Source organism: Sorghum bicolor, chromosome 5, assembly GCF_000003195.3.
Source record: "Sorghum bicolor cultivar BTx623 chromosome 5, Sorghum_bicolor_NCBIv3, whole genome shotgun sequence".
Lineage (NCBI taxonomy): Eukaryota > Viridiplantae > Streptophyta > Magnoliopsida > Poales > Poaceae > Sorghum > Sorghum bicolor.
This window is the reverse complement of record NC_012874.2, coordinates 58034081-58059057: the sequence shown is the minus strand read 5'-3', so window position 1 is coordinate 58059057 and position 24977 is coordinate 58034081. Positions and strand designations below refer to the sequence as shown.

The following is a 24977-nucleotide window of genomic DNA, read 5'->3' as shown; positions in this document are numbered from 1 at the left end:
TTGTGATCCTTGACCCCGCTAACCCCACCGACAATGAGAGAGCAAACAAGCAATGCAATACTATGGCTCTCAACACAATATACAATGGCATTGATTCAAAAGTATTTGAACAAGTCAAAGATCTTGAGAAGGCTAGTGAAGTATGGACAAGACTTGAAGAAACATATGAGGGAACTACAACGGTAAAAAGTGCCAAGTTGTACATGCTCAAGGACAAGCTTTCAAACTTCAAGATGAAGGATGATGAGTCTATACCGGAGATGTTCTATAGGCTCCAAGTCATCATCAATGATCTCAAGGGCCTTGGTGAGAAAGTAAAGGATGAGGACTTCATTCACAAGTTCTTGATGTGCTTGCCCAAGAGGTTCAAGACATTGAGAACAATCATCTTTAGAGGTGGATTGACCGGTGTATCTCCCAATGAGGTACTTGGAGATGTCATGACCGAAGATCAATATAACGATAATGATGATGATGAGGTCATAAAGAAGGATGATGATGACAAGAAGAAGAAGAGTGTAGCATTCAAAGCTAGTTCTTCATCCAAGAGCAAGAACAAGGGCAAGGCCAAGAAGGAAGAATCAAGTGATGAGGAGTGCTCTAATGATGATAGTGATGATGAAGCACTAGCACTCTTCGTCCGCAAGTTTGGCAAGATGATGAAGAAGAAGGGATATCATACAAGAAAGAGAAGAGATCACTTCAAGAACAAGGAGCATGTGAGGCTATGCTACAAGTGCAAGAGCCCCGATCATATTGTGGCGGATTGTCCTTACAATAGTGACAATGATGAGCATGACAAGAAGAACAAGAAGGAAAAGAAAGAAAAGAAGGAGAAGAAGATGGTCTTCAAAAAGAAGAAGAAGGGTGGATCCTATGTTGTGACATGGGATAGTGATGCCTCTTCGGATGATGATTCAAGTGATGATGACAAAGCATCCAAGAAGAAGGCACTTGCTAGCATTGCTATCAACAACAAGCCATCACTCTTCGACACTCCTTCATGCTTCATGGCCAAGGGCCACAAGGTACAATATGATGAGAGTGAAAGTGAAAGTGAACATGAACATGATAGTGATAGTGATGATGAAAATGAATTCACTAATGAACAACTCATGGACATGTTAGAACAAGCCGATTCTCTCATTCAATCTAAAAACAAGAAGTGCAAAGAATTGGCCAAGAAGTTAAAAGCTCTTGAGCAATCCTTTGATGAGCTCAATGCTAATCATGAGAGGCTAGTGGAAGCCCATGAGAAGCTTGGCAAGGCTCACACCAAGCTTGAGAAAGCTCACTCCTTGTTGTTAGAAGAGAACAAGGAAAAGGTCGTTGTATCATGTGATGTGGGCACAACATGTGACTTAATTAAAGAATCACCCAACCCACCTATTGTTGTTGCCACTAACTCTTCATGTAGGCCTTCATCCACCACCATCAACTCTACCTCTACTTCTAGTGTTAGTGTCACTTGTGATACCTCACTAAAGGTTGAGAATGAGACTCTCAAGAGAGAGGTGGATGAGCTCACTCACGCCCTAGGCAAAGCCTATGGTGGTGAGGCCCGCTTGCTAAAGTGCTTGGGTAGCCAAAGGTTTTCTCTCAACAAAGAGGGATTAGGCTATACCCCCAAGAAGGGCAAGAAAGCCTTTGCAACTCACAAGCCTAGCTTTGTGAAAAGCAATGGTCGGTATTGCAACAAATGCAAGCTAGTTGGGCACCTAGAGCTTAATTGCAACAAAATTAACAAGAACAAGAAAAATGCTAATGTGTCTTACATTCCTTTTGATTCTTGTTATGTGCTTACCAAGGGTGAGAAGGGTGTGCATGCTAAGTTTATTGGTACACCAATTGTGGGTCCAAAGAAGAAGGCCATTTGGGTACCAAAGAGCTTAGTCACTAACCTCCAAGGACCCAAACAAGTATGGGTACCTAAGAAACATTGATTTGTTTTGTAGGTAAACTATAAAGCCGGAGGAAGGCATTGGGTGCTTGATAGTGGGTGCACACAACACATGACCGGTGATTCAAGAATGTTCAATTCAATCAATCAAAATGATGATCATGGTGTTGATAGTATCACATTTGGTGACAATGGCAAAGGCAAGGTCAAAGGGCTTGGTAAAATTGCTATATCTAATGACTTGAGCATTTCCAATGTGCTACTAGTAGAGAGCTTGAACTTCAACTTGCTATCCGTAGCTCAACTTTGTGATCTTGGTTTCAAATGCATATTTGGAGTTGATGATGTAGAGATCATAAGTGTAGATGGCTCTAACTTGATCTTCAAAGGCTTTAGATATGAGAATCTATACTTGGTTGATTTCAATGCTAGTGAAGCTCAATTGTCAACATGCTTGCTCACTAAATCTAGCATGGGTCGGTTATGGCATAGAAGGCTTGGTCATGTTGGAATGAAACAATTAAACAAGTTAGTCAAGCATGATCTTGTTAGAGGATTGAAAGATGTCACATTTGAGAAAGACAAGCTCTGTAGTGCATGTCAAGCCGGAAAACAAGTTGGCAACACTCATCCAAAGAAGAGCATCATGAGTACATGCAAAGCATTTGAGTTGTTGCACATGGACTTATTTGGACCAACCACATACACAAGCATTGGTGGAAACAAATATGGATTTGTGACAGTGGATGATTTCACAAGATATACATGGGTATTCTTTCTTAGTGACAAGAGTGATGCTTTTGCAACCTTCAAATCATTTGTCAAGAGAATACACAATGAGTTTGAAACAACCATCAAGAAAGTGAGAAGTGACAATGGAAGTGAATTCAAGAATACTAGAGTTGATGAGCTTTGTGATGAATTTGGCATTAGGCATCAATTCTCGGCCAAGTACACTCCACAATCAAATGGTCTTGTTGAGAGGAAGAATAGAACCTTGATTGACATGGCAAGATCAATGTTGAGTGAATACAATGTGAGTCATTCTTTTTGGGCCGAAGCAATCAACACGGCTTGCTACTATAGCAACCGACTCTATTGTCACCCAATGATGGAGAAGACACCATATGAGCTCTTAAATGGAAGAAAGCCCAACATTGCATACTTTCGGGTTTTTGGTTGCAAATGCTACATATTGAAGAAAGGCACTAGATTAAGCAAATTTGAAAAGAAATGTGATGAAGGCTTCCTGCTTGGTTACTCCACTACTAGCAAAGCTTATAGAGTGTGGAATTTGGCTAGTGGTACTCTTGAGGAGGTGCATGATGTTGAGTTTGATGAAACCAATGGCTCTCAAGAGGAAGAAGAAAATCTAGATGATGTGAGAGGCACTCAATTGGCCGATGCAATGAAGAATATGGACATTGGTGATTTAAGGCCTAGAGAGGTGATTGATGTTGAAGATGATAAAGATCAAGTGCTTCCTACCTATAATGTGCAAGCTAGTGGTTCTCATGATCAAAATCAAGCTAGTACAAGTGGTACTCAAGTGCAAGATCAACAAGCCAGTACATCATCTCATGATCAACCAAGTGCAAGCAATCAAGTGCAAATACTCCAACCAACAAATATTGCAAGAGATCATCCATTGGACCATATCATAGGTGATATTCAAAGAGGAGTGCAAACTAGATCAAGACTAGCATCATTTTGTGAGCATTTCTCCTTTGTGTCTCACATTGAGCCAAAGAAGATTGATGAAGCATTGAGAGATGTTGATTGGGTAAATGCTATGCATGAAGAGCTTAACAATTTCAAAAGAAATCAAGTATGGGAATTAGTTGAAAGGCCTAGTGATCACAATGTCATTGGTACTAGATGGGTCTTTCGCAACAAACAAGATCAAGATGGGATAGTTGTAAGGAACAAAGCAAGATTGGTAGCACAAGGCTATACTCAAGTTGAAGGTCTTGACTTTGGTGAAACATATGCCCCGGTTGCAAGATTGGAAGCAATTAGGATCTTGTTGGCCTATGCTTGTGCTCATAACATCAAGCTATATCAAATGGATGTGAAAAGTGCATTTCTCAATGGATATATCAATGAAGAAGTTTATGTTGAGCAACCTCCCGGTTTTGAAGATGACAAGAAACCCAACCATGTATACAAGCTAAGAAAGGCATTGTATGGTTTGAAGCAAGCACCTAGAGCATGGTATGAGAGATTGAGAGATTTCTTACTCTCTAAAGGTTTCAAGATGGGCAAGGTTGACACCACTCTCTTCACCAAGAAGATTGGCAAGGACTTGTTTGTGTTGCAAATATATGTTGATGATATCATATTTGGATCAACCAACCAAGAATTTTGTGAGGAGTTTGGCAACATGATGGCTAATGAGTTTGAGATGTCAATGATTGGAGAGCTTAGCTACTTCCTTGGTCTTCAAATCAAGCAATTGAAGAATGGCACATTTGTGAGTCAAGGCAAGTATATAAAAGACATGCTCAAGAAGTTTGGTATGGATGATGCAAAATCAATTAGCACTCCAATGGGAACAAATGGAAGCCTAGATAATGATACAAGTGGAAATATGGTGGATCAAAAGTTGTATCGGTCTATGATTGGAAGCCTACTCTATGTGACCGCATCAAGACCGGATGTCATGTTTAGTGTATGCATGTGTGCAAGATTCCAAGCCTCACCAAGAGAAAGTCATTTGAAGGCAACAAAGAGAATATTGAGGTACTTGAAGCATACACAAAATGTTGGTTTGTGGTATCCCAAAGGTGCAAAGTTTGAACTTGTTGGATATTCCGATTCGGACTATGCGGGATGCAAAGTTGAAAGAAGAAGCACATCAGGCACATGTCAACTATTGGGAAGATCACTTGTCTCATGGTCATCCAAGAAGCAAAATAGTGTTGCATTATCAACCGCCGAAGCGGAGTACATTGCGGCCGGTAGTTGTTGTGCACAAATCTTATGGATGAAGGCAACATTGAAGGACTTTGGAATCAACTTCAAACAAGTGCCCTTGCTATGTGACAATGAAAGTGCTGTGAAGCTCACCAACAATCCGGTTCAACACTCAAGAACAAAGCACATAGATGTCCGCCATCACTTCATAAGAGATCACCAACAAAAAGGGGACATTTGCATTGAGAGTATAGGCACCGATGATCAACTTGCCGACATCTTCACCAAGCCACTTGATGAGAAGAGGTTTTGCAAGCTAAGGAATGAATTGAACATACTTGACTTCTCAAATATGTGTTGATGCACCCCCATTACATGACATGCCTATCCTTCGAGCAAAGCAAGGTAAAATTGATTGACATGGCATCCATCTTTGCTAAGGGCTTGGTTAGTGCATTTAGTCATTCCTTACATGTCTTAGGATCATTCATGAAAATCAAATGAATTTTATGCTTGTATGGTACCACTATTGTTTTTTTTTGCTTGACTTGATCTAGTGGTAGCATATGACATGTTTGTGGGCTTGCAATCCTAGTGTTTGATCTAGAATATGAGCTATAAGTGTTTAACTCAACATGGTACAAGATAACCCTTATTTGGAGGTGTGAAGAAGTTTGTCCTTGGATCAAACCGAGTTAAATATCTTAGGCAAGTAATCTAGATTGAACAAAATTGGTAAAATGGTCTCACTTCACATGGTCTCACACTAACCTTTCTAAAATTTGAGCTCACCTTTTGTGGTCTTTGATGACAAAGGGGGAGAAAATTTCCCAAAGATTTAAGATAGGGGAGTAACATGATAAAAGAAGGGGATCAATTGAAATTTTGAAGCACACAAGTAGGGGGAGCAAGCTCATAAACTTGTATGTTGCATTTGAATGTGCATAACATATGGTTGCTTGCATTTGCATTAGCTTTAGAAGTTTTCTCTTCAATACCTTGCTTGTGTGGTGTATGCTAGTTGTAAGTTTGATTGATGAAATGAAAAACTAGCATGCATAGGTAGTGTAACTAGACTTTTAGTTGTTTCACAAGTGTTACTAGAACCTTGTTTATAATGTTGATCTCACGGGGTGTTCTAGTTTTGTGAATGTCTAGTTACTAATGGTGCTAAGGATGGTATACATTGGCAACTCCGATTGGTATCACGCTTCAAAGGTCCATTCTTTACACCTTAACATCATTTGGTAGAAATTGACTCCTATATTTCCTATTCAAGCATATGTGCAAGCTTTCAAATCCAAACTCTTAGCACATATGTAGGGGGAGCAATTGCTACCAATATGGGTTTATGAAACTTGTCCATAACCTTTGCACATGGTAAAATGCTTGGGCAAGCAACATGAATCCTAGAAAATTTTATTGAAAATCTTTGTAAAAAGGGTTGTCATCAATTACCAAAAAGGGGGAGATTGAAAGCCCTAGTTTGGTTTTGGATAATTGATGAAACCCTAGTACTAACCTCTATACTAAGTGTGTGTAGACTTAATGAGGTTGGTACATGCCAAGTGATGGAGCAAGTGATGATCATGGTGATGATGGTGATGACCACAAGTTGATCAAGTGCTCAACTTGGAAAAGAAGAAAGAGAAAAACAAAACCCTAATGGAGTTCAAGGCAAAGGTATTGCTTAGGGTTTTGGTTTTGGTGATCAAGACACCATAGAGGGTGTGATCACATTTAGGATAGATAGCCGTACTATAAAGAGGGGAATGCTTTGGCTAAGCGGTTATCAAGTGCCACTGGGTGTCATTGTTCATGTGCTTGCATTTAGAACCTAGTGAGCTAACTTAACTCCTTCAAAGAAAATGATTGTGAAAATGCTAACACACGTGCACATGTTGGTTTACACGTTGTGGTGTTGGCACACTTTGAGAAGGAGGTGGAGTTTGAAGGTTAGAGAGAGGATGGGTTCCTCTCTCCCTCCCGCCGAGCTTGCGAGGCGGGATTCGGCGCTTTTGAGAAAATGAAGTGCATACTTTCTATTGCGCCGGTGGGAAAATTGGAGAAGTCGCGGGAGTGTTTCTCGCTGAGGAACACTCACCGGACGCTGGCTCAGAGGCACCGGACGCTGTGTCTGAAGCGTCCGGTGTGCAGGCTGCCTGACTCGGTTAGGGTTAGGCACCGGACGATAGACACCGGACGCAGCTTGGAGCGTCCGGTGGTGTGCGTCCGGTGTAAGGATGTTTTGCAAACCTCTCTGCGCATGAGTCCGGTGAGCACCGGACGCTCAGGGTGCGTCCGGTGGCTTGCGTCCGGTGACCCTGCGAGTTTGCGGAGCTCTCTGCGCATGAGTCCGGTGTGCACCGGACCGTCCGGTGCTCACTTGCTCAGCGTCCGGTGCACTGCAGGTGACCGTTAGATTCTGACACGAGCGTGACACGTGGCTGACGTTGGAGCACCGGACGCTGGTGTTGAGCGTCCGGTGCCCCTTTAAGAGCGTCCGGTGACCCCGTATTTCGCCCAGTGAAAGAGCCAACGGCTCTATTTGTTTGAGGGGCTATAAATACGTGTTTGGCTGGCTTGGGGCATATACTCTTGGCATTCTAACATACTTGACATCCTTGTGAGCCTAAGCAAACACCTCCCATTCATCTCCTTCATAGATTATACATCTTTGTGAGATTGGGAGTGATTCCAAGTGCATTTGCTTGAGTGATTGCATCTAGTGGCACTTGGGGATCGTTCTAGCTGCAGTTTTCTTGTTACTCTTGGTGGTTGCCGCCACCTAGACGGCTTGGAGCAGCGGAGGAGCATTGGCACGAGTTGGTGATTGTTCGTGGCCATCTCCCGGTGATTGTGAGGGGTCTTGTACCTTCCCCGGCGGAGAGCCGAAAGGTAACTCTAGTGGATTGCTCGTGTCATTGAGTTACCTCACTTGTGGGTAGGTTCTTGTGGTGTCCTAGTGAGGACGAGGTTCGTGCTACACCTCTTATCCACCGAACCACCAAGTGTTGGTCGACACAACGGGGACGTAGCGTGCCGGCAAGCACGTGAACCTCGGGAGAAAAATTGTGTGTCTTCATTGTGATTGTTCATTGGATTTCTCCCGGTGATTGGACTTCATATTATTGATTGGTTCATCCCCCCTTACGCGGCGGTATAAAGTTCAAACCATCTCTTTTACATTCCCGCAAACTAGAGTAGCTTACTTACTTGTATAGAAACTTTAGGTAGCTTTCTAGTGTAAGTAGTAACATAGCTCTTGTGTGCCTAGTGATTATATCAACTAGAATTGTTGGATAGGTGGCTTGCAAACACCCCATTAGAGCTAGAGCAAAAAGCTTCGCTTTGTTATTTACTAACCTCTTGCTCTAGTGGGTTTGTAGAATTTTTTAAATAGGCTATTCACCCCCCCTCTAGCCATATTAGGACCTTTCACCGGTGACGCCAGCAACTCCTGGCGGGCGCCGGTACTTCCTCCTGATGGTTGATGATGCTTCATGTGGGTCGCCCTCCTCTCCACCAAGGATGCTGCAGCAGATGCGGTGAAGATGATCAAGGCGGAAGCAGAGAAGGAGAGCGGACACGCGCTGAAGGTTCTGCGCACCGACAACGGCGGGGAGTTCACCGTCGCCGAGTTCGCGGACTACTGCGTCGGCGAAGGTGTTCGACGCCACTTCAGCGCACCTCACTCGCCGCAGCAGAACGGAGTGGTTGAGCGCCGCAATCAGACTGTGGTTGCCACCGCCCGTGCGCTGCTGAAGCAGAGGAGGCTGCCGGCCAAGTACTGGGGAGAAGCGATCGTGACGGCGGTACATCTGCTCAACCGATCGCCGACCAAGAGCTTGCTGGGCAAGACCCCGTACGAGGCCTGGTACGGGCGCGCACCGTCGGTGAGGCATCTCAAGGTCTTCGGCTGTGTCGCCTACGTCAAGGACTTGGGCCAGCTGCGCAAGCTCGACGACCGCGGGAAGCCGGGCGTCTTCATCGGCTACGCGGAAGGGGCAAAAGCTTACCGGATCCTTGATCCGGCCACGCAGCGGGTCAAGGTAAGCCGTGACGTGGTCTTTGATGAAGGTCGCGGCTGGGATTCGTCCACTCCGGGCGCAGGATGCTCAGCAACGGCAGGGAGCGAGTTCACCGTCGAGCTCTGGACGCCGGGAGATCAAGGAGGGGCTCCTGAAGATTCCTCGTCGGCAAGTCAAGCTCCGGGGGAGTTCGAGCAGAGAGAGCCAACTCCAATTGGGCCCTCTGCTCGGACACCGTCGCCATCACCAACGGCGCCACCACGCCCTGCTTCCCCTACGCCACCATCGTCGGGCTCTGCTTCGTCTTCGACATCAGCGGCTTCATCAGGTCCAGCTGAGGACGGTGGCCGCGTGGAGTTCGCCACTCCGCTTGAAGAAGATGAAGACCGCGTTCAAGGCTCAGATGAAGAAGACCTTCGACATGAGCGACCTCGGCGCACTCAGCTTCTACCTCGGCGTCGAGGTGCACCAGGATGCCACCGGGATCACTCTGAGGCAAACTCACTATGCCAAGAGGATTCTTGAGTAGGGGGGCATGGATGGCTGCAATCCTGCCAACACTCCGATGGAGGAGCGCCTTCGACTGAGCAAGAACAGCACAGCGTCGACCCCACTCACTACCGGCGCCTCATTGGAAGCCTGCGCTACCTGGTGCACACTCGTCCTGATCTGGCCTACGCCGTCGGCTTTGTGAGTCGGTTCATGGAGCGGCCAACAGTTGAGCATCAAGAGGCAGTCAAGCGAATCCTGCGCTATCTCTCTGGTACACTTGATTTCGGCCTCCACTACACCAAGGCTCCAGGCGGCACTCGCTTCATCGGCTACACCGACAGTGACCTTGCCGGCGACGTTGATACGAGCAAAAGTACGAGTGGATCACTCTTCTTCCTCGACAGCTGCCTGGTCAGTTGGCATTCCATCAAGCAGAAGGTGGTGGCTCTCTCAAGCTGTGAAGCTGAATACATTGCTGCTTCCACTGCTGCTACTCAAGCACTGTGGCTGTCACGGCTGCTGGCTGAGCTCCTTGGCAGAGGTGTCGAGGTGGTGGAACTGAAGATGGACAGCAAATCAGCACTTGCTCTGGCCAAGAATCCAGTCTTCCATGAGAAGAGCAAGCACATCAGGATCAAGTATCATTTTCTTAGAAGCTGCCTGGAAGATGGAACCATCAAGGCTGAGCATGTGTCTACTACTGATCCGCTCGCTGACATTCTGACCAAGTCTCTGGGCAAGACAAAATTCCAGGAGATGAGGGGAAGAATTGGCTTGAGGCAGATCATCCCCAAGGCACACAAGGCTAAGGGGGAGAATTGACAGGGTTAGCCTAGTGTTAGCCTAGTTATCTTTACTTTGCTGTAATTTACTTTGTTGTAATTGTTTTATTTACCTAATAGGTTCCTTGGCAGCCAAGTTGAATATGGTGCCTTGGCAACCAAGTTGCTGGTGGACAGCATCTCTAGTCTGTTAGAGTCTGTCAGGGTATGTTGGGGTGCTGTCTGCCCTCTAGGCTATATATGCAGCAGCCCCCTCACCCTTGTATCGTGTGGTTCTGACTTTGCAATTCAATACAATCCAAGCGGTCTCTCTTGGCCAAGCTGCCCTCTGGCAGTTCAATCTTGTGTTTGCAATCCAGTTCATGCCAACAGGTAATAATTGAGGCCTTATCAGTAGTTAACAAGGAAAAAGGTGTAGTACTCATCACTCGCAAATCGCAATGAGCTACTCAGACCAGAATATAAGGCTAATCATCAGGTAGGGGTTTGCACCAATTGCTTCTTTAAACAAACTATCATTAAAATCTTAATAATAAGGAAAAAAGAAATATACTTCTAACTTTCTGACGATGGTGTTTTTTGTCCACATTTTCAATATTTAAGTTTCAGTCCAAATGCTTCAATGATTGCCATCATTAACAGGCTGCAATGCATAACATCTTTCCAGTAGTAGACGATACCTGGAACTGCTAGGGACACATCAAAAGTGCCATCCATAGTTACAAGCTGATTCTGATTCACCAATATATTTTAACAAACTTCACACATGCTGATCACATTTCACTTTATTCTACACAAGCACAAAACAAGCAGATGGGGGAAACGGACAGCTATTATTTAGGATGTAAAGCTGTCATCCCCATTTCAAGCAGCTTATCACTGATTTCCATACTTGGGTCCATCTTTGCCTTTCTTTATGTCGTCCCATCCTCTAACCCATGGTTGACCTGGTGTTGATCGGGTCTCGGGAGAAGCATGCTTTGTCAGGTTATCTGTAACCTTTGATTTGATGGCAGCAAACACCTATTTGAACATGAATTGTCCATTAAAGCAACAATTTTTCCTAGAAGAAAGACTAGAATTCACACAACAACAGTTGCAGAATGTCATACAGGATTAGAATTCAGATCCTCTGGTGGCTGCTCCTGACTAGTCAACCATTTCCACAAATCTGGGTTTTCCTGGGGAATCAAACAGTCATACGATTAGAATGCATACAAATTTCAAAAAAAAAAAAAGAGAAAAAGAAATTCCACCAGTCACTACAGCACTTCCAATGTCCTGAGGCTATAGTAGCTTTTGGTCGTTTGGAAGCAAAAATCATCATATAGAATGGATTTTGTGTTCATCTGTGACTAATGGTAACATTAAAGGCACCTAATTAAAAACTGATAAATTACAAGTAATCTGATGGAATGCTTTGTCTGGGTATGGGTAGCTGACATGATAAATTACAATAACACTGATATGGGTAGCTGGGATGATTCGGACCTGTCAGTCCAATGACAACAACTGAAGCAGAATTATTGTATGAAGTTCTCAGGCTGGCAAGAAACTAGGAAACAGCGTGTAACTTTCTCATTAGTATTAGAAATTGTGAAGCTCCATCATGTTATGACCATAAAACATGCATCTTTCATGAAGGCACAGAGCTCTGTCTTTTGGTTTCTGTTGATTCAGAGTTCAATAGCAACAAGACAGTACATGAGCATGCAAAAGTTGCAAACTATGCCGGTGCTACGCCTACCCTCCACCCTCAAAACATCTTTTTTTCTAAGCCTAGTATAATGCAGATACTGAATTAACAGAGATACGTCGCCCTAAACAAGACTAACTGGTAGGTAGCAACCGATATTTATTTTAATAGAGCAGGATAAACATGATCCAGTATGAATCATAAATTACTATCTTAGGTTTTACACTCGTGTAACCTTAATATAGGAGCTTTTATATTCACGTAACCTTGAAGGAGAAGAAGACTTCTGTTCTGTGTAGATCCCAAATCTAAATAATTTGACATCATCAAGCACAGCACCAAATGCTAATAATAAAATTCAGCTTTACAGACCATTCGAATGGAAAAATAGTGAGTAAAACTTTTCTTTAAAAATTGAAATGCTAGAACATGATTTGTCCATCAAAAATCAAACCCACTTTCCAACCAAATTATCGAAGGAGGGTTGGTTATAAAGAAGGATGGTTGGTTGTAAGTTTTTTACAAGGAGTAGGAAATAAAAAGTCAGCTACATTAATCAAGTATGGCTCCTAATGTTGCTAACATATATGAGGAGTGAGGGAACAGCATGGTTTAACATGACACCACATACCACATTGCTCAGCAACTAACCAGCACAATCAATTAACCAATCGTCCCACAAACACTCGAACAGGATGGCAGAGATGAACAATCAGACGACAAAATTAGACTAGAGCCCTGGAACCAACAACTTGAGATGAGGAATATGCTAAAGGACTAAGCAGCCAGTCCTCAGAATGTTCAACAATTAGAAAGCCGAGCAGGTCTCCTTCCTTAAGCCTCTGTCCTCTTCCCGTTACCCTGCTCCTCTTGGTAACCTTCCCCAAATCCTTGGTTTCCAACCTAAACTATCTATAATTCTTCAAACACTGAAGCAATTCCTACCACAGATAACCTGGGACACGACAGAGAGAGATCAGGGATTGGTCGGCCACGGCCACACCACAGGCAGGAGAGCTTACGAGGTCGAGCACTTGCAGGAGAGCGCGGATGTTGGCCTCGTCCATGCCGTGCACGTGCTGCTCGACCCAGGTCCCCAGCACCAGGTCCAGCTCCAGGAACCCCCGCTGCTTGCTCCGGTACACCAACCTGTGTAGCGCCGTACGTGCACAACCCTTGGTGACCCGGGATTCAACAAAGGGGGCAAGGCAAACGGAACCTCAAGCGCGAGCCACCACCGGCGACCGGCGTAATTAAGGTACGGGCACGCACCTGTTGAGGAGGCGGCGGCGGCTCTCGTCGGAGGAGAGGTCGACCGTGGTGGTGGCGGCGCTCTGCTGGGAGGTCGTCGGGGTCGGGGTGGTGGTCGAGAAGGTGGGGGCGAGGCGCTGTGCGGAGGCGGCGGTGACGGCGGGCGAGGGGAGCACGCGGCGGAGGTGGAGCGCGCGGCGGAGCAGCGCGGCCGCCATGGCTGCTTGCTTGCTTGCTTGGGTGGCGGGCGAGAGGCACGGAGAGAGAGTGAGATCGGCGGACCGCCGACGGCGAGCGAGACGGGGAGGAGGAGAACGCCTTGGACGTGGCTGCTGGGTGGCCCCGAACCGCTGCCGGTTCTTTACGAGCCGGGCCGGGCCGCGAGCGGGCCGTAGGTTAAAGACAGAGACCGCTCTCCAAATGAATACCTGCGGTTGTAGACAATTTAGGTCTTGTTCAGTTCGCAAAAACTTTTGGAAAACAACGCTGTAGTAATTTCGTTTTTATTTGACAAACATTGTCTAATCATGGAGTAACTAGGCTTAAAAGATTCGTTTCACGATTTACAGATGAACTATGCAATTAGTTTTTGTTTTCATGTATATTTAATGCACCATGCATGTGTCGCAAGATTCGATGTGATGAGGAATCTTGAAAACTTTTGAAAACTAAACAAAGCCTTAGTTATTTAGTTACATTAGAGCCGCAGATATTATTATTTAGCCAATATGTAAAATAAAAAAACTCACTCAAAACATAAAGTTCTATAACAGTCTTTGTACAGGATAACTAGTGAGGACGACATGCTATATATGAGAAGTGAAAGTTTACAAAAAGTAAACTTACTATTTAGCAAACTAGATAGCACATCTATTAGACCTTAATTTTCGCTTTAAAAATATAAAAATAGTCTAGATAACATGGATAGCATATTAAAATTGCTCATGTACTTTAAGGTTGGGTTGGTGCGTGGGAGGTGGACGTGGAAGCGCACCGTGGGTGCGACTTGGCAGCACCTGGGCCGGACGAGGGGTTGCTCGAAGGGAAATTTTGTATCAGACGTCACTCAACTATTGTCCGATTTCTGCTAAAAAACGATTATCCGATTTATACCTCTTTTAATCATAAAAGTAGAAAATTAGACTTTAGACTCTTCTTCTGACTTATGAAACCCATTCGATTATGTAGTTACGTCAACCACCAAGGAGCAAATCAGACTTTCACGATGGTTCAGAGAGATAATTAAATTTTATTTAAAAAATACAAATATTTTTTTCAGAAATTATCCAATATTCTTTTAAAATAAATGTCTATTTAAAAATACTGACTTAACCTTAGAAAATTCATAGAAAAATTTTTTAAACTTAGAAAAATATAAAAACAAACTTTATTTTTCCTAAAATGATGTTTGCAATGTTTTAGGTCTCATTTGTTTGAGCTTATCTGTCAAATTTGCTAGCTACTCTCTCCATCCCAAATTATAAGTCATTCTAAGAATCTTGGAGAGTTAAAGCATTTTAAGTTTGACTAAAATTATAGAAATTTATGATATTAAATAGATATGATATAAAAATATAATTAATGAAGAGCCTAATGATACTTAGTTGTTATCATAAATGTTATTACTTTATGATATAAATTTGGTCAAACTTAATGTGGTTCACTCTACAAGATTTTTGGAATGACTTATAATTTGGGATGAAGGGAGTGTTCAGCAGTGTTTTATCTCACAACAAATCAGTAAACAGTACTTTTATCTATAGCTCTTCAGACAAGTGAACAAATTCTAGGCATCATAATACATAACATTATTTTAGGAAACTCATAAAGTCTAGCATCCGTGCTCATCTAAACTGTCTTTCTACTTGATCATGTGCTCTCGGTGGGTGTACAGATCTGTTACGGTCACAATAAATAAGAAAACAATTGTGTGCATTTGAATGTTGCTAGCTAGACATCAGTTGAGGAGTCAAACAAGCCGCACGCCAACTACGATGACATGAAAATAATGCTGAATGACTGATAGGTTCAGCTGATAAGCCAATAAATTTAAACCACATGATACATGTTAATATGCAATCAGAATTTAAATTATATTTTTTTGTGGTGCATGTCTTATTGGTTAAGCAAGACACTGCAACTAAAAAAACGTTGTTTTGTTCGCGTGGCAGGTTGCACAGTGATTCATGCTTCGGTTTGCAAAGATTTATCTTGGCCTACATTCTTTCTTTCATATTAATTTGGCCTAGTTTCAGATTGTAGGATACCATATAATAATTCTAAGCAAGGGAAAAAACACAGAACATGGTTTTAGAACAAAAATATAACACTGGTTTGGTATTTTTCGGAGTTAAAACAAATATTGAAGAGTCTGGTTTAACTCACTCGTGGCTGACATGATGCCATGTAGAACAATTAACGCGTGGTGCCACATTAGCCTAAACCACTTCTAAAACCATTTCAGAAGTTAGAGAAATTAAAAAGTCTATTTCTCTGATTGAGAGAGGCAAATCGAACTTACGCAAAATAATTAAGAAAGGTCATATGAACTTTTCTCTTTCTCAAAAGTTGTCAGGTTGAGAAGCCCATGCGGAGCTAATTGTGTTGTTTTCAGAGTGCGTTTACCCATGATCCAAATGAATCTCGAACTTTCTTTAACAAGTTTCCATCACTGAAAGTATTAAAAAAATAAAAATAAACTGAACAAAGGATTTTATGTTTAAAAACTACTCTAGTTTCATTGGTATATGTTGAAATATATATGTAGGTTGGAATATGTGTGTGTGATGGGTATGTCGAAGTTGTCTTAACCCGCCATTCACCGACACAACCAAAAGACATCCCTTTGATGATATGATTAGATGTGTAATTCTAATTTTAATCTCTAAAATCAATAGATGAAAATGACTGGAAGTCAGCTAGAGACGTCGGCTTTGCAGTTCCTTAGTTTCAATGGCTGGTTGTCTTCTTTAGTCAAAACTTTATTCTTGTTTTGTTTTTCCAATTGCTTGGGGGCGTGACTTGTAATAATTGGTCTGATTCTATCAATCGATAGATGAAGCCAGATAGAATCTATCATTTATCTAAGAAAATCATCTCTTAAAAAGAAAGGTGGCATTGTTTCGCAACAGAAACAACACAATAAGCCCCAAACCAGGCTGACCAAGAAATAACACTCCACACAAAGCTGCAAATAGTCCGGTGAATCGAGGCGGCTGTAGGGCGTGTTTGATATCCTTAATCCTTGACAGATATTACGTAGCCTCGCCCAGCAAGTTAATGTGGGGATGAGCGTTTGGTTTCCAGGCAAGAGTGTATTGGAACCTGCCTTTTCCATATTTTACTACACAAAGGGGCAAGTGTTTGGTGTCCTAGCCTGGGTGCTTCAGGGTTCGTGCAAGCAAGATTCGGCTTGCTGTCATGAGAGAGCTACAACGACTCGCCTGGCTGGGCGAGCACCTAGTTGCTCATGCCATATATTCCAACCAGCTTCTCCATGAATGTCTCTACTTTGTCTTCCTCAAAACTGATACATTATTCTTATCTATCCCCTTCTCCCTCTGAATAATTCCCAGTCTCCTAACCATTTTTTTTTAAAAAAAAATAAAAGTCAGCAAGGGAGGTCCCTACTTAAATTTTTATGTATATGTGTGCAAAAGAGGGTTTTTACAAAATGTACATTGTTACAAGGCTCAAAAAGCCAAAAAAGAAAAAAAAAGTAGGAAAGCTAAACGAACTTGACTCCCCCACAGATTTAGAGTCTCTTATTTTAGCTTGGCCTTGATACAAACCAATATAAGCTCTTATCGAAGAGCAGCCTTCCAATTCAGCAGATTAAAATCCTTGCTGTCAAAAATACGCTGTTTCTAGTTGTCCAAATGACCCAACAGGCTGCAAAGTCTTCTAATCATCTCTAACCACAAAACTGAATTTTGTTTGTCTCTACTATAATACAGCAATCTTAAAAGACACTTTTCTAAATGTTAAGCAGGTAAAAAGGTTATTAATTAGATTTCGGAGGCTGCAGCGACGTGGTAGATTGGCCCAGTTACTGTGCCAGTTCGACACCGCTAAATTTCTTTACTATTCGCTCGCAGCTTTGAGAGGAACAGCCTGATATTCATGGTTCCTGTAATCCTGTTCCAGGCTACGAGCCAGTCCCAGTGCTAAAAGCTTACAGAAGCACAATTTTACAGAAATAAAAAAAGTAACCCCACGAGCTGGAACAAAAGAAATGAGTAATCAGCATTTTACATCAAAGTCTTCTGCTCAGGCTTATCGAATAGTCCTGCAAAACTTTGCGCCGCCACGAGTTCAAAGTAACGGGCCCAAGGTGATGGTATCATATGTGCAGTTAAAACATATCTATATATGTGACAACACCTTTAGCGTACGCTCAGTGTACAGATCATTCAGTACAAAAAAGCAAAGTCATTCGACCCTACTCTGCTACATGGCACAATTTTGCTCCGAGCCGACCAGGCAATGATGCATCTGTTCCTGAGCTTTGAAACAATTTGATGTATGGTGACAGCCTGCAAGCAATGCATTGAAAGTGGCTTCAGGAAACCAGACTCTACTGGCAGCAATTTGGTAAGGTGTACCAGATTTACCTTGGAAGTTACATGTCCTATTTCAAATGTATCTCATCCCAGCAATTCTTATACGCCTTGATATCATGTACTGGGCAAGAGAGTACATAGCTCCTAGCAATCCTAACACCCGAATAGCAAGTATGTCTGTCATTATAATCGAAGGCAAGTTGAGAGGTAGTGTCAGCAGTAGCTTGGCGTCTGTCTGTCTGACATAGTCCCACATGAAGCGATTGAAGAGTATGTGATTCGGTAATGCGAGCACAAGAAGAGCAAAATTCTTCACAGCAAACAGCCAGCCTGGGCCCCCAATGTCAAGAGCCCATCCTCCATTGCCAGGCCAAGTCTCCTCCCATATTCTATACAATGCTGTCAATAATAAATAACCAGAAATAGAAACTGTCACTGGAAAATAGCGCTGCCTATCACCAAATCCTGCAAAGATATCTGAATCCTGGTTCAAAAGCAGAAGGATGGGCGCCAGGAAGAAAATAGCACGGTTCGAACCACCAGTGAGTGTTATATTTAGAACCAGGCAGATGCCAAAACACAGCACAGTAGAAACATTGCCGATAGCAGGCATCCATGCTGCCTCTGCTGCCAACCTCTTGATGGTGAAGGTTGGTGCAGCATGAGCTCTTCGTTGCTGGAGCAGCCTTGCTTTGGGTGGGAAGGCAGAACTCCGACTAGATGGACCATGCATACCTCTGTCTGCAGCCTTTTCACGCAATAGCAAAGCCAGCTCAAACTTGATTTCTAATGCAATAATCATGAAGATAGCAGCATAGAGACCCAAAAGTGACATTCTAGCCCCTTCTATAGCCAACATGTTGGTGAACTTCTCTGCTTCATCCTCATCTGCAAAACTTTTGGATCTTAAGTGTCCTTCAAGCAGATAGGTGACTGGGAACAAAGCTACCAAGAAAGAGAACACCCATGGCAAAACCCTTGTGCTAGATTCAGAAGGAAGATGTGTGAATACGACAAAGACTGCCGCAGAGACAATTGTTGCAACAAGAAGAGGATACAGAACAACTGCCTGGAAGAAGTACTGAACAGATATGTAGATGCCTAGAGTAATCCCAACTGCCACTGCATACAAAGCCCTCAGCTCAACAACATACTTCACTGGGATGATGGATGTAACTGCTGCTAGTGTAAGTACCACAGTTGCAATAAGCAGCCATGACGGCCATGTGGGCTTAGATGCTACAAACCCATATATTGAAATGTCATCATCAGATAAATGTGCTGCTGTGATAAAATCCGACCGGTATACCCATGATAGCTTAATAGGAGGCTGCATAACAACGAAGAGAAGGCCTGTAGCCACAACAAGGACCAGGAATCTCTTCGCTGACTGCAAGGAAATATTGAAATATAATCAATTGGTGCAGCAACAAAGAATTTGCAAGCTGTAGACAGGTATAGAGCAAAAGTAGCATAAGAGAGGGTAAACGGAAGTACTAGAAAACAAGAGGTATGGTTCAATCTTTAACTTGAAGATGCTTTTCGGTAAAGAGTACTCAAATTCAATTACAGTAACAAAAGGCAAAAACAAATTATTCCTTTTCATTGACAGGATTACAGGAATCAGAAATATGTGGGCTGTACTCCCTGCAATTAGTTTTAAGTTTGTGTTTCAGAGCTCACTCCACTAACCAAGGAGCACACAACAGTGAACAGGTGGTTCACTTCAAATCATGCTATTTTGTGCTGGAGCAAGCAATAATGCAGAGCTTTTGTTAACTATACCATGCAATCATATTAAAAGGGGTATAGGTGGAAAGACTGAATTGAACATCAGTGTTTCTTGATCATTTGGTTCTCAGCTCAAATGACACTTGAATCCAACTGGAACGAATAACTTAATAACAACTCCAAAAAAACAGAAGCTATTAGGACTATTTCTTATGGTTGGTTAAGGAAGTAAAACCACAATTGGGAATTACATAACTAAAATTCCAGAGATAAATGATAGTCCAAAGAAAGTTCAAATTTTGAATTATGGTGTCCCAAATCCATAATTATATGTTGTTGCATGCATCACAGCCATTTCAGTCAAAGCATATCTTTTAGCGTTATAAAGCTCACATCCTGATCATTTGAAAACTCTTCAGTAATGGTAAAATATAATCCTTCGAATGAAATGATTATTGCTTTCAAGTTAACAAAATAATGTCAACAATTCAGACCATACATGGCCAAACTTTGAAACCATTAGGCTGTGTTTTCAGTTCAAAGTTCAGAATGCATCCCATGAAGTAAACTAAATTTTTTCTTCTTTAAATTTGCAAAGTTCCTGAATTACCAGGGAAGCATATCATTTTGATATTCCAGATTGCAAGTGAGATCTTGATACATTTTAGTCTGACCTTGCCTCTATCAATTTAGCCATGTGGTCCTAAAAATATGCATGCTCTCTCAGTCTGACACTGTAAATATGACTGCAAGTCCAGTTTCATGCTTCTAAACTCATCTATAGATTCCTAGAATAAAAAAATTAGTAAATTATCCATCGTAAGAACACCTAACATCACGCTAAAACTCTGGAAATGAACAGTCCTTCACAAGATATTTCTTGAGAATAAAACAATAACAGCATAGAAATATCACAACATCTAATATATTGTAAGCAGTAGGATGATTAGTCTTTTCAACAAGAACGAATATAACTAGCAACTACCTGAACATGTGGGAAATGGAGAACGACTATTGGAATGCATGCAACTCCTGTCAACAGAATATATGAACCCAGTAACAAACCATCTGAAGGAGGTCTTCCATTCCACCATTGTAAAGCTTCAAAAATTGTTTCCCGACAGAGCCAGGCAGAAAACGCTATTACAGATGCATGGAAATAAGCTTGCCAGACTTTCATCTTAGAAGCTCCTTTGGACTTGTCTCTGAAAGTCACAAGCAAGAAGAATTTATCAACAAAAATTTGCGGAGCAAAAAAATTGTTGGTCTTTCTACCAAAACACTAGATTTTCAGAAAATACCTGTAAAGAAGTAAAGGGGGGGTAACAGCAAGTAGCAGAACAGCTGAGACCCATATAACTGATCTTGATGTCATAAACAGCATTGCTAATTTTGATGAATATAGACAAGTTAAAATCCAAGCAGCTTTGGGCCCTAGTCTCTGATCTACATGTAATCTTCTTACAAGAGCCAAGCCCAAAAAGGTTGTAATAAAAACCATATAATTAGGATAGATGATATCCTCTTCAAATCCATAGTAATACATGGAGGCATAGTTGAACAATCGGTTCTCGATGTAGCATAGCAACAATGTATGACCAATAAGACCAAGTTCCAGAAGAAAACGAAGTTTTGTTGGGAGAAGTGCCAAACCAGGAACAGCCATTGCCATGATGACAGCTGCAACAATATACTTGGTGAAGGACTTCAATGGCATGCCAGCAAGCCAAATATTCAGATCCCAATAATTGTGCACCACAAACCAAAGGACCATCAAGCTTGCAAGTGCCACAAAGGTAAAGTATGATGACAAACTTTTCTTAGTAAAGAACCTTGCAACATAATAGCCAGAAATCATCGGCAGTGGCAGAAACTGCAAAAGAATTAACAAAAAGGCATTAAGTATGACCTTACACAACTATCTGTTGATGTGCAAACAAAAATAACTGGTAGAAAATGTTGCAAGATTCAGGACAGGATTGCTAGTGAAGCGCGATTGCATGTTACTGTAACACAGGGCACTAGGTAAAAATTGGTTGCAACAAGACATGCTCACTATACCATTGCAGTATTTATGCAATAGATATTTAATATAATCTACATAGGGTTTGAAAGAATTGGCAGCACTGCAATATTCAAAAACCTTCACCCCTGCCAAGGAACTCACTAGCTTCGCACAGCCATGATTCAAGTACTAAGCAACAACATCATTGAGATATTGAGGTCAGGATGACACAAGTTGAGGGATTATAAGGGTGTAAGAGTGCAAGTGTTCAACTTAGCTACAGCATTTCAAACAAAAATGCAAAGAGTCAGGTCAAAGCAAACAAGAACAACAACAATTGTTAAAACATGTAATACATAACTGATGAGCATCTACCAACAGCAATCAAGTACTATCAAGTATGAGCACATATGACCACACAATACCACAATCTATTCTCATTCAAATAAGTAACATGTCTCTAACATATCTCTAGTTCCTATACTGCAGTTAACCCACAAAGCTACACAATGATTGGAAAACCATTGCAAAACTACACTTCATAGAAAGTAGAAATAGTTTCCTAAAACTACACTTTCATTGAAATAGGTACAAAAATAAAAGTACACCCCTGGGAACCAATTACACAAAACTATGCTTTTAAAGGTTTAAAAGCTGAAATTTTGCAATGTGTAATAACAATAAATGTGTAGCTTTTTATATGATGAATTGACAATTGAAGTGTATTCTTGTGAAGTTAACCTTAGAAACTGTAATTTTGCAATATTGGTTTCAATAGAGGTGTAGTTATATGAAACTAACTTTCGAAAGTGTAGTTTTGTGATATTTTAAAAAAAAATAGTGTAGTTTGTGAAATTTACTCAATTTATCCATGTCAAAAATTGGCATAAATCAAGCAAAAGCTTCAAAAAGTTGTATTGCTTCAGTTTGGTGGTCAACTTTTGAAGATGATCCAAACCATAATGATCTCACTAACATAAACAACTGCCAGATTCATCCGAGTAAAAACTAGTGTGAGCTAACGATATTAAAGTTTAAAAGATATTGCTGCTAAAGAACCAATGAACATAAGAACCTAGATCCTCAACAATACAAAGAGACAAGAAAAATAGCAAACACATATTTGGTGTAAAGTCTAATAAAATTGTTTAACCATACTGTATCTATAGTGTAACAAATGTGACATAAAATGAACAGACAGCAATGGCAGTACTAACTTAATGATAAGGGCAATAGCCCCTTTGACTAATTTATCTAAGTGCTACTAATAATACCTGATGTAGAACTAGTCTAAAATATGTTGAGTAGAGACAACAAAGAGAAACTCAAATGTACCATACAAGACCAGAAGCAGTAGTTATCATTAGTAAAAGTCCAAAGCCTCATATTGACTTCACAATACAAGATGTACTTCATACAGCTACATTTGTTGGTTCAATGTAGCATGCAACATGCATTAACTTTAGCAAATCAAAATGTCACATAAGCAGATACCAATTGCATAAATGAGGCTGCAACATACCATCACGGGGAATCCAATGACTACAGCTCCTGCTCCACTGACTAGCACTGCCACCCCTGTAAAAGCCACCGAGCTAGCAGCATCCCCGACCTTGCCCGCAGCATGTGCTGCAAGGCCCAAAGCGCCACCAAGCATTGTGACAGTTACAAGCAGGTAATTCAACGGTGGTGGAGCATGAATGTATCTTCCAAACGAGTGGAATACAACTCGCACCTCAAGGCAAAGCACCACCACGACCAGTGCAACGAACCCATTCGCAATTCTTATCTGGTCCATTGCGCGTGCATCCCTGGTGATCCACCACAGTGCACCACGAGTGGAAGCATAAAGCTGGAACAAGAACGGTATGAAGAACAGCAGCAGCAATTCAGACACACTGGCCCACGAAGTGAAGAGTGTGGCATGATGGGATGCAGCATGGAACAACACCGGCACAAACAGCACATACAGAGAATGCACACAGCTCTCCAAGGGGCCAAGAATGCCATCACTGTCCAGCATTGGAGCATCCTGCTTCCGGCTATTGAAGCTGGACGGACGGGGTATGGAGAACATCCAGTAGAACACCATGCAGAACGCGGCAAAGTAGTAGGATGCATTGGTCATGCCGACCGCAGATACGAGAGCCCACGTGAAGAGGGCAGGCGCGGCGATGGGCACACACGCGAAGAGCAACCGCTCTAGGGCGGCAACAATGGTCGGGTTCTCGAGCTGGATCCATCGGAACTGCAGCGATGCCCATACGCCAATGAGGAAGGAGGTCTCGGCGCATAGAAGCAGCGCGAGGACGGTGAGTGGCAGAGAGGCGGCGGCGGCAGACGAGAGGGAGGCGGAGAAGAAGAAGGCGACATCGGCCGCGAGCAGCGCCGCCCACATGGTGAAGAAGGCGCCCTGGCGCAGCTGGAGCGCGTCGAGGAGGTACGCCGCCGCGAGGCCGATGGCGAGGACGGCGAAGACGGGGAGCCCGCCAAGGTCGAGAAGGAAGGCCGCGGCGGGCACCAGCGCCGCCGCGAGGCGCGCGTTGTGGGCGAACGCCGGGCCCGAGGCCGAGGCCGCCCCCGCCGCGGCGCCGCGGGGCCCCGCGCCGCCGAAGGAGGAGCGGGGCCGGCTGGCGGAAGAGGAGGCCGGGAAGGGGACCAGTGGTTTCGGGGAGGACGTGGAGTTGCGGCGCTCCTGGTGGTGGTGGTGCGGCGCGGGGGACGCGGCCGGTGAGGGGGACGGGGAGCGGGTGGAGAAGGTCGGAGTGGAGAGCGACGGCGAGATGAGGAGGCGCCCGTGGCGAGACGCGGATCCGGAGTTGGGATCCATGCCGGCGGCGGCGGGATCTAGGGTTTTGCACCGGGGGCTAGGGTTTGGGACGCATCGGCCGGCCGGAGAGGAGGAAGACGACGACGGCGACGGGGTGGAGGAGGAGATCTGGAGTGGGAGAGTGGGGGTAGGCCGGCAGGGTCGCGGGGGGAATGGGAAGCGTCACGACTCACGAGTACGACGGGATGAAGCTCGGTGGCTGACTGTGGGCCACCGCGTGCGTGCCGGCGGATGTGTCAGCGGATGACGTACCTGGATCAAGTTGGACTTGCGGGGCCACCTGTCAGTACCAGAGGCGGGGTTTTGACTTTTCCAACAGATATGCTGTTCGTATTATTTAGGGTATTTTTATATTTTCAAAACAAAAATTAAACTCCAACAGGTGTGCTATCTGGTTTGCTAAAATAGTAAGTTTTCTATTCATAAACTTTCGTTTGTCATATATAGCATGTCGTCCTCACTAGCTATCATATACAAAGGTTGTTCTGGACCTCTATGCTTTGAGTGAGTTTTTTATTTTACACAATGGTTAAATCTTGTAGTTTAGAATATAATTTTACCTAGTCTCTTGGAGATGCTCTTAGTAAGCCATTCGGCATACTTTATTGATCTTAAAAAATGGTTATATTATTCACCAAGGCTTCTAATATAAAGTTAGGGGTTTATCGACACAAATACAAGAAGATTTAGATGTAATAGCTACCCTAGCTAATTCATGTGCCACTCTATTAGCTTCCCGATTATAATGTTCTATAACTATTGAAACAAACTCTTGCCAAAG

The 24977-nt window shown here is 43.1% G+C and overlaps 2 protein-coding genes across 2 annotated transcripts; both read right to left on the bottom strand.

Moving 5' to 3' along the window:
* LOC8083167 (succinate dehydrogenase assembly factor 2, mitochondrial) lies at positions 10697-13455 on the bottom strand. Its single transcript, XM_002449553.2, has 4 exons — positions 13090-13455; positions 12840-12966; positions 11234-11302; positions 10697-11144 (listed from the first exon to the last, which is right to left on the bottom strand). Exons 1-4 carry the CDS (start codon positions 13284-13286, stop codon positions 10998-11000), a joined length of 540 nt encoding a protein of 179 aa, XP_002449598.1. The 5' UTR covers positions 13287-13455; the 3' UTR covers positions 10697-10997.
* LOC8083166 lies at positions 17172-24364 on the bottom strand. Its single transcript, XM_002449552.2, has 5 exons — positions 22889-24364; positions 20663-21234; positions 20347-20566; positions 17682-19020; positions 17172-17603 (listed from the first exon to the last, which is right to left on the bottom strand). Exons 1-4 carry the CDS (start codon positions 24194-24196, stop codon positions 17704-17706), a joined length of 3417 nt encoding a protein of 1138 aa, XP_002449597.2. The 5' UTR covers positions 24197-24364; the 3' UTR covers positions 17172-17603; positions 17682-17703.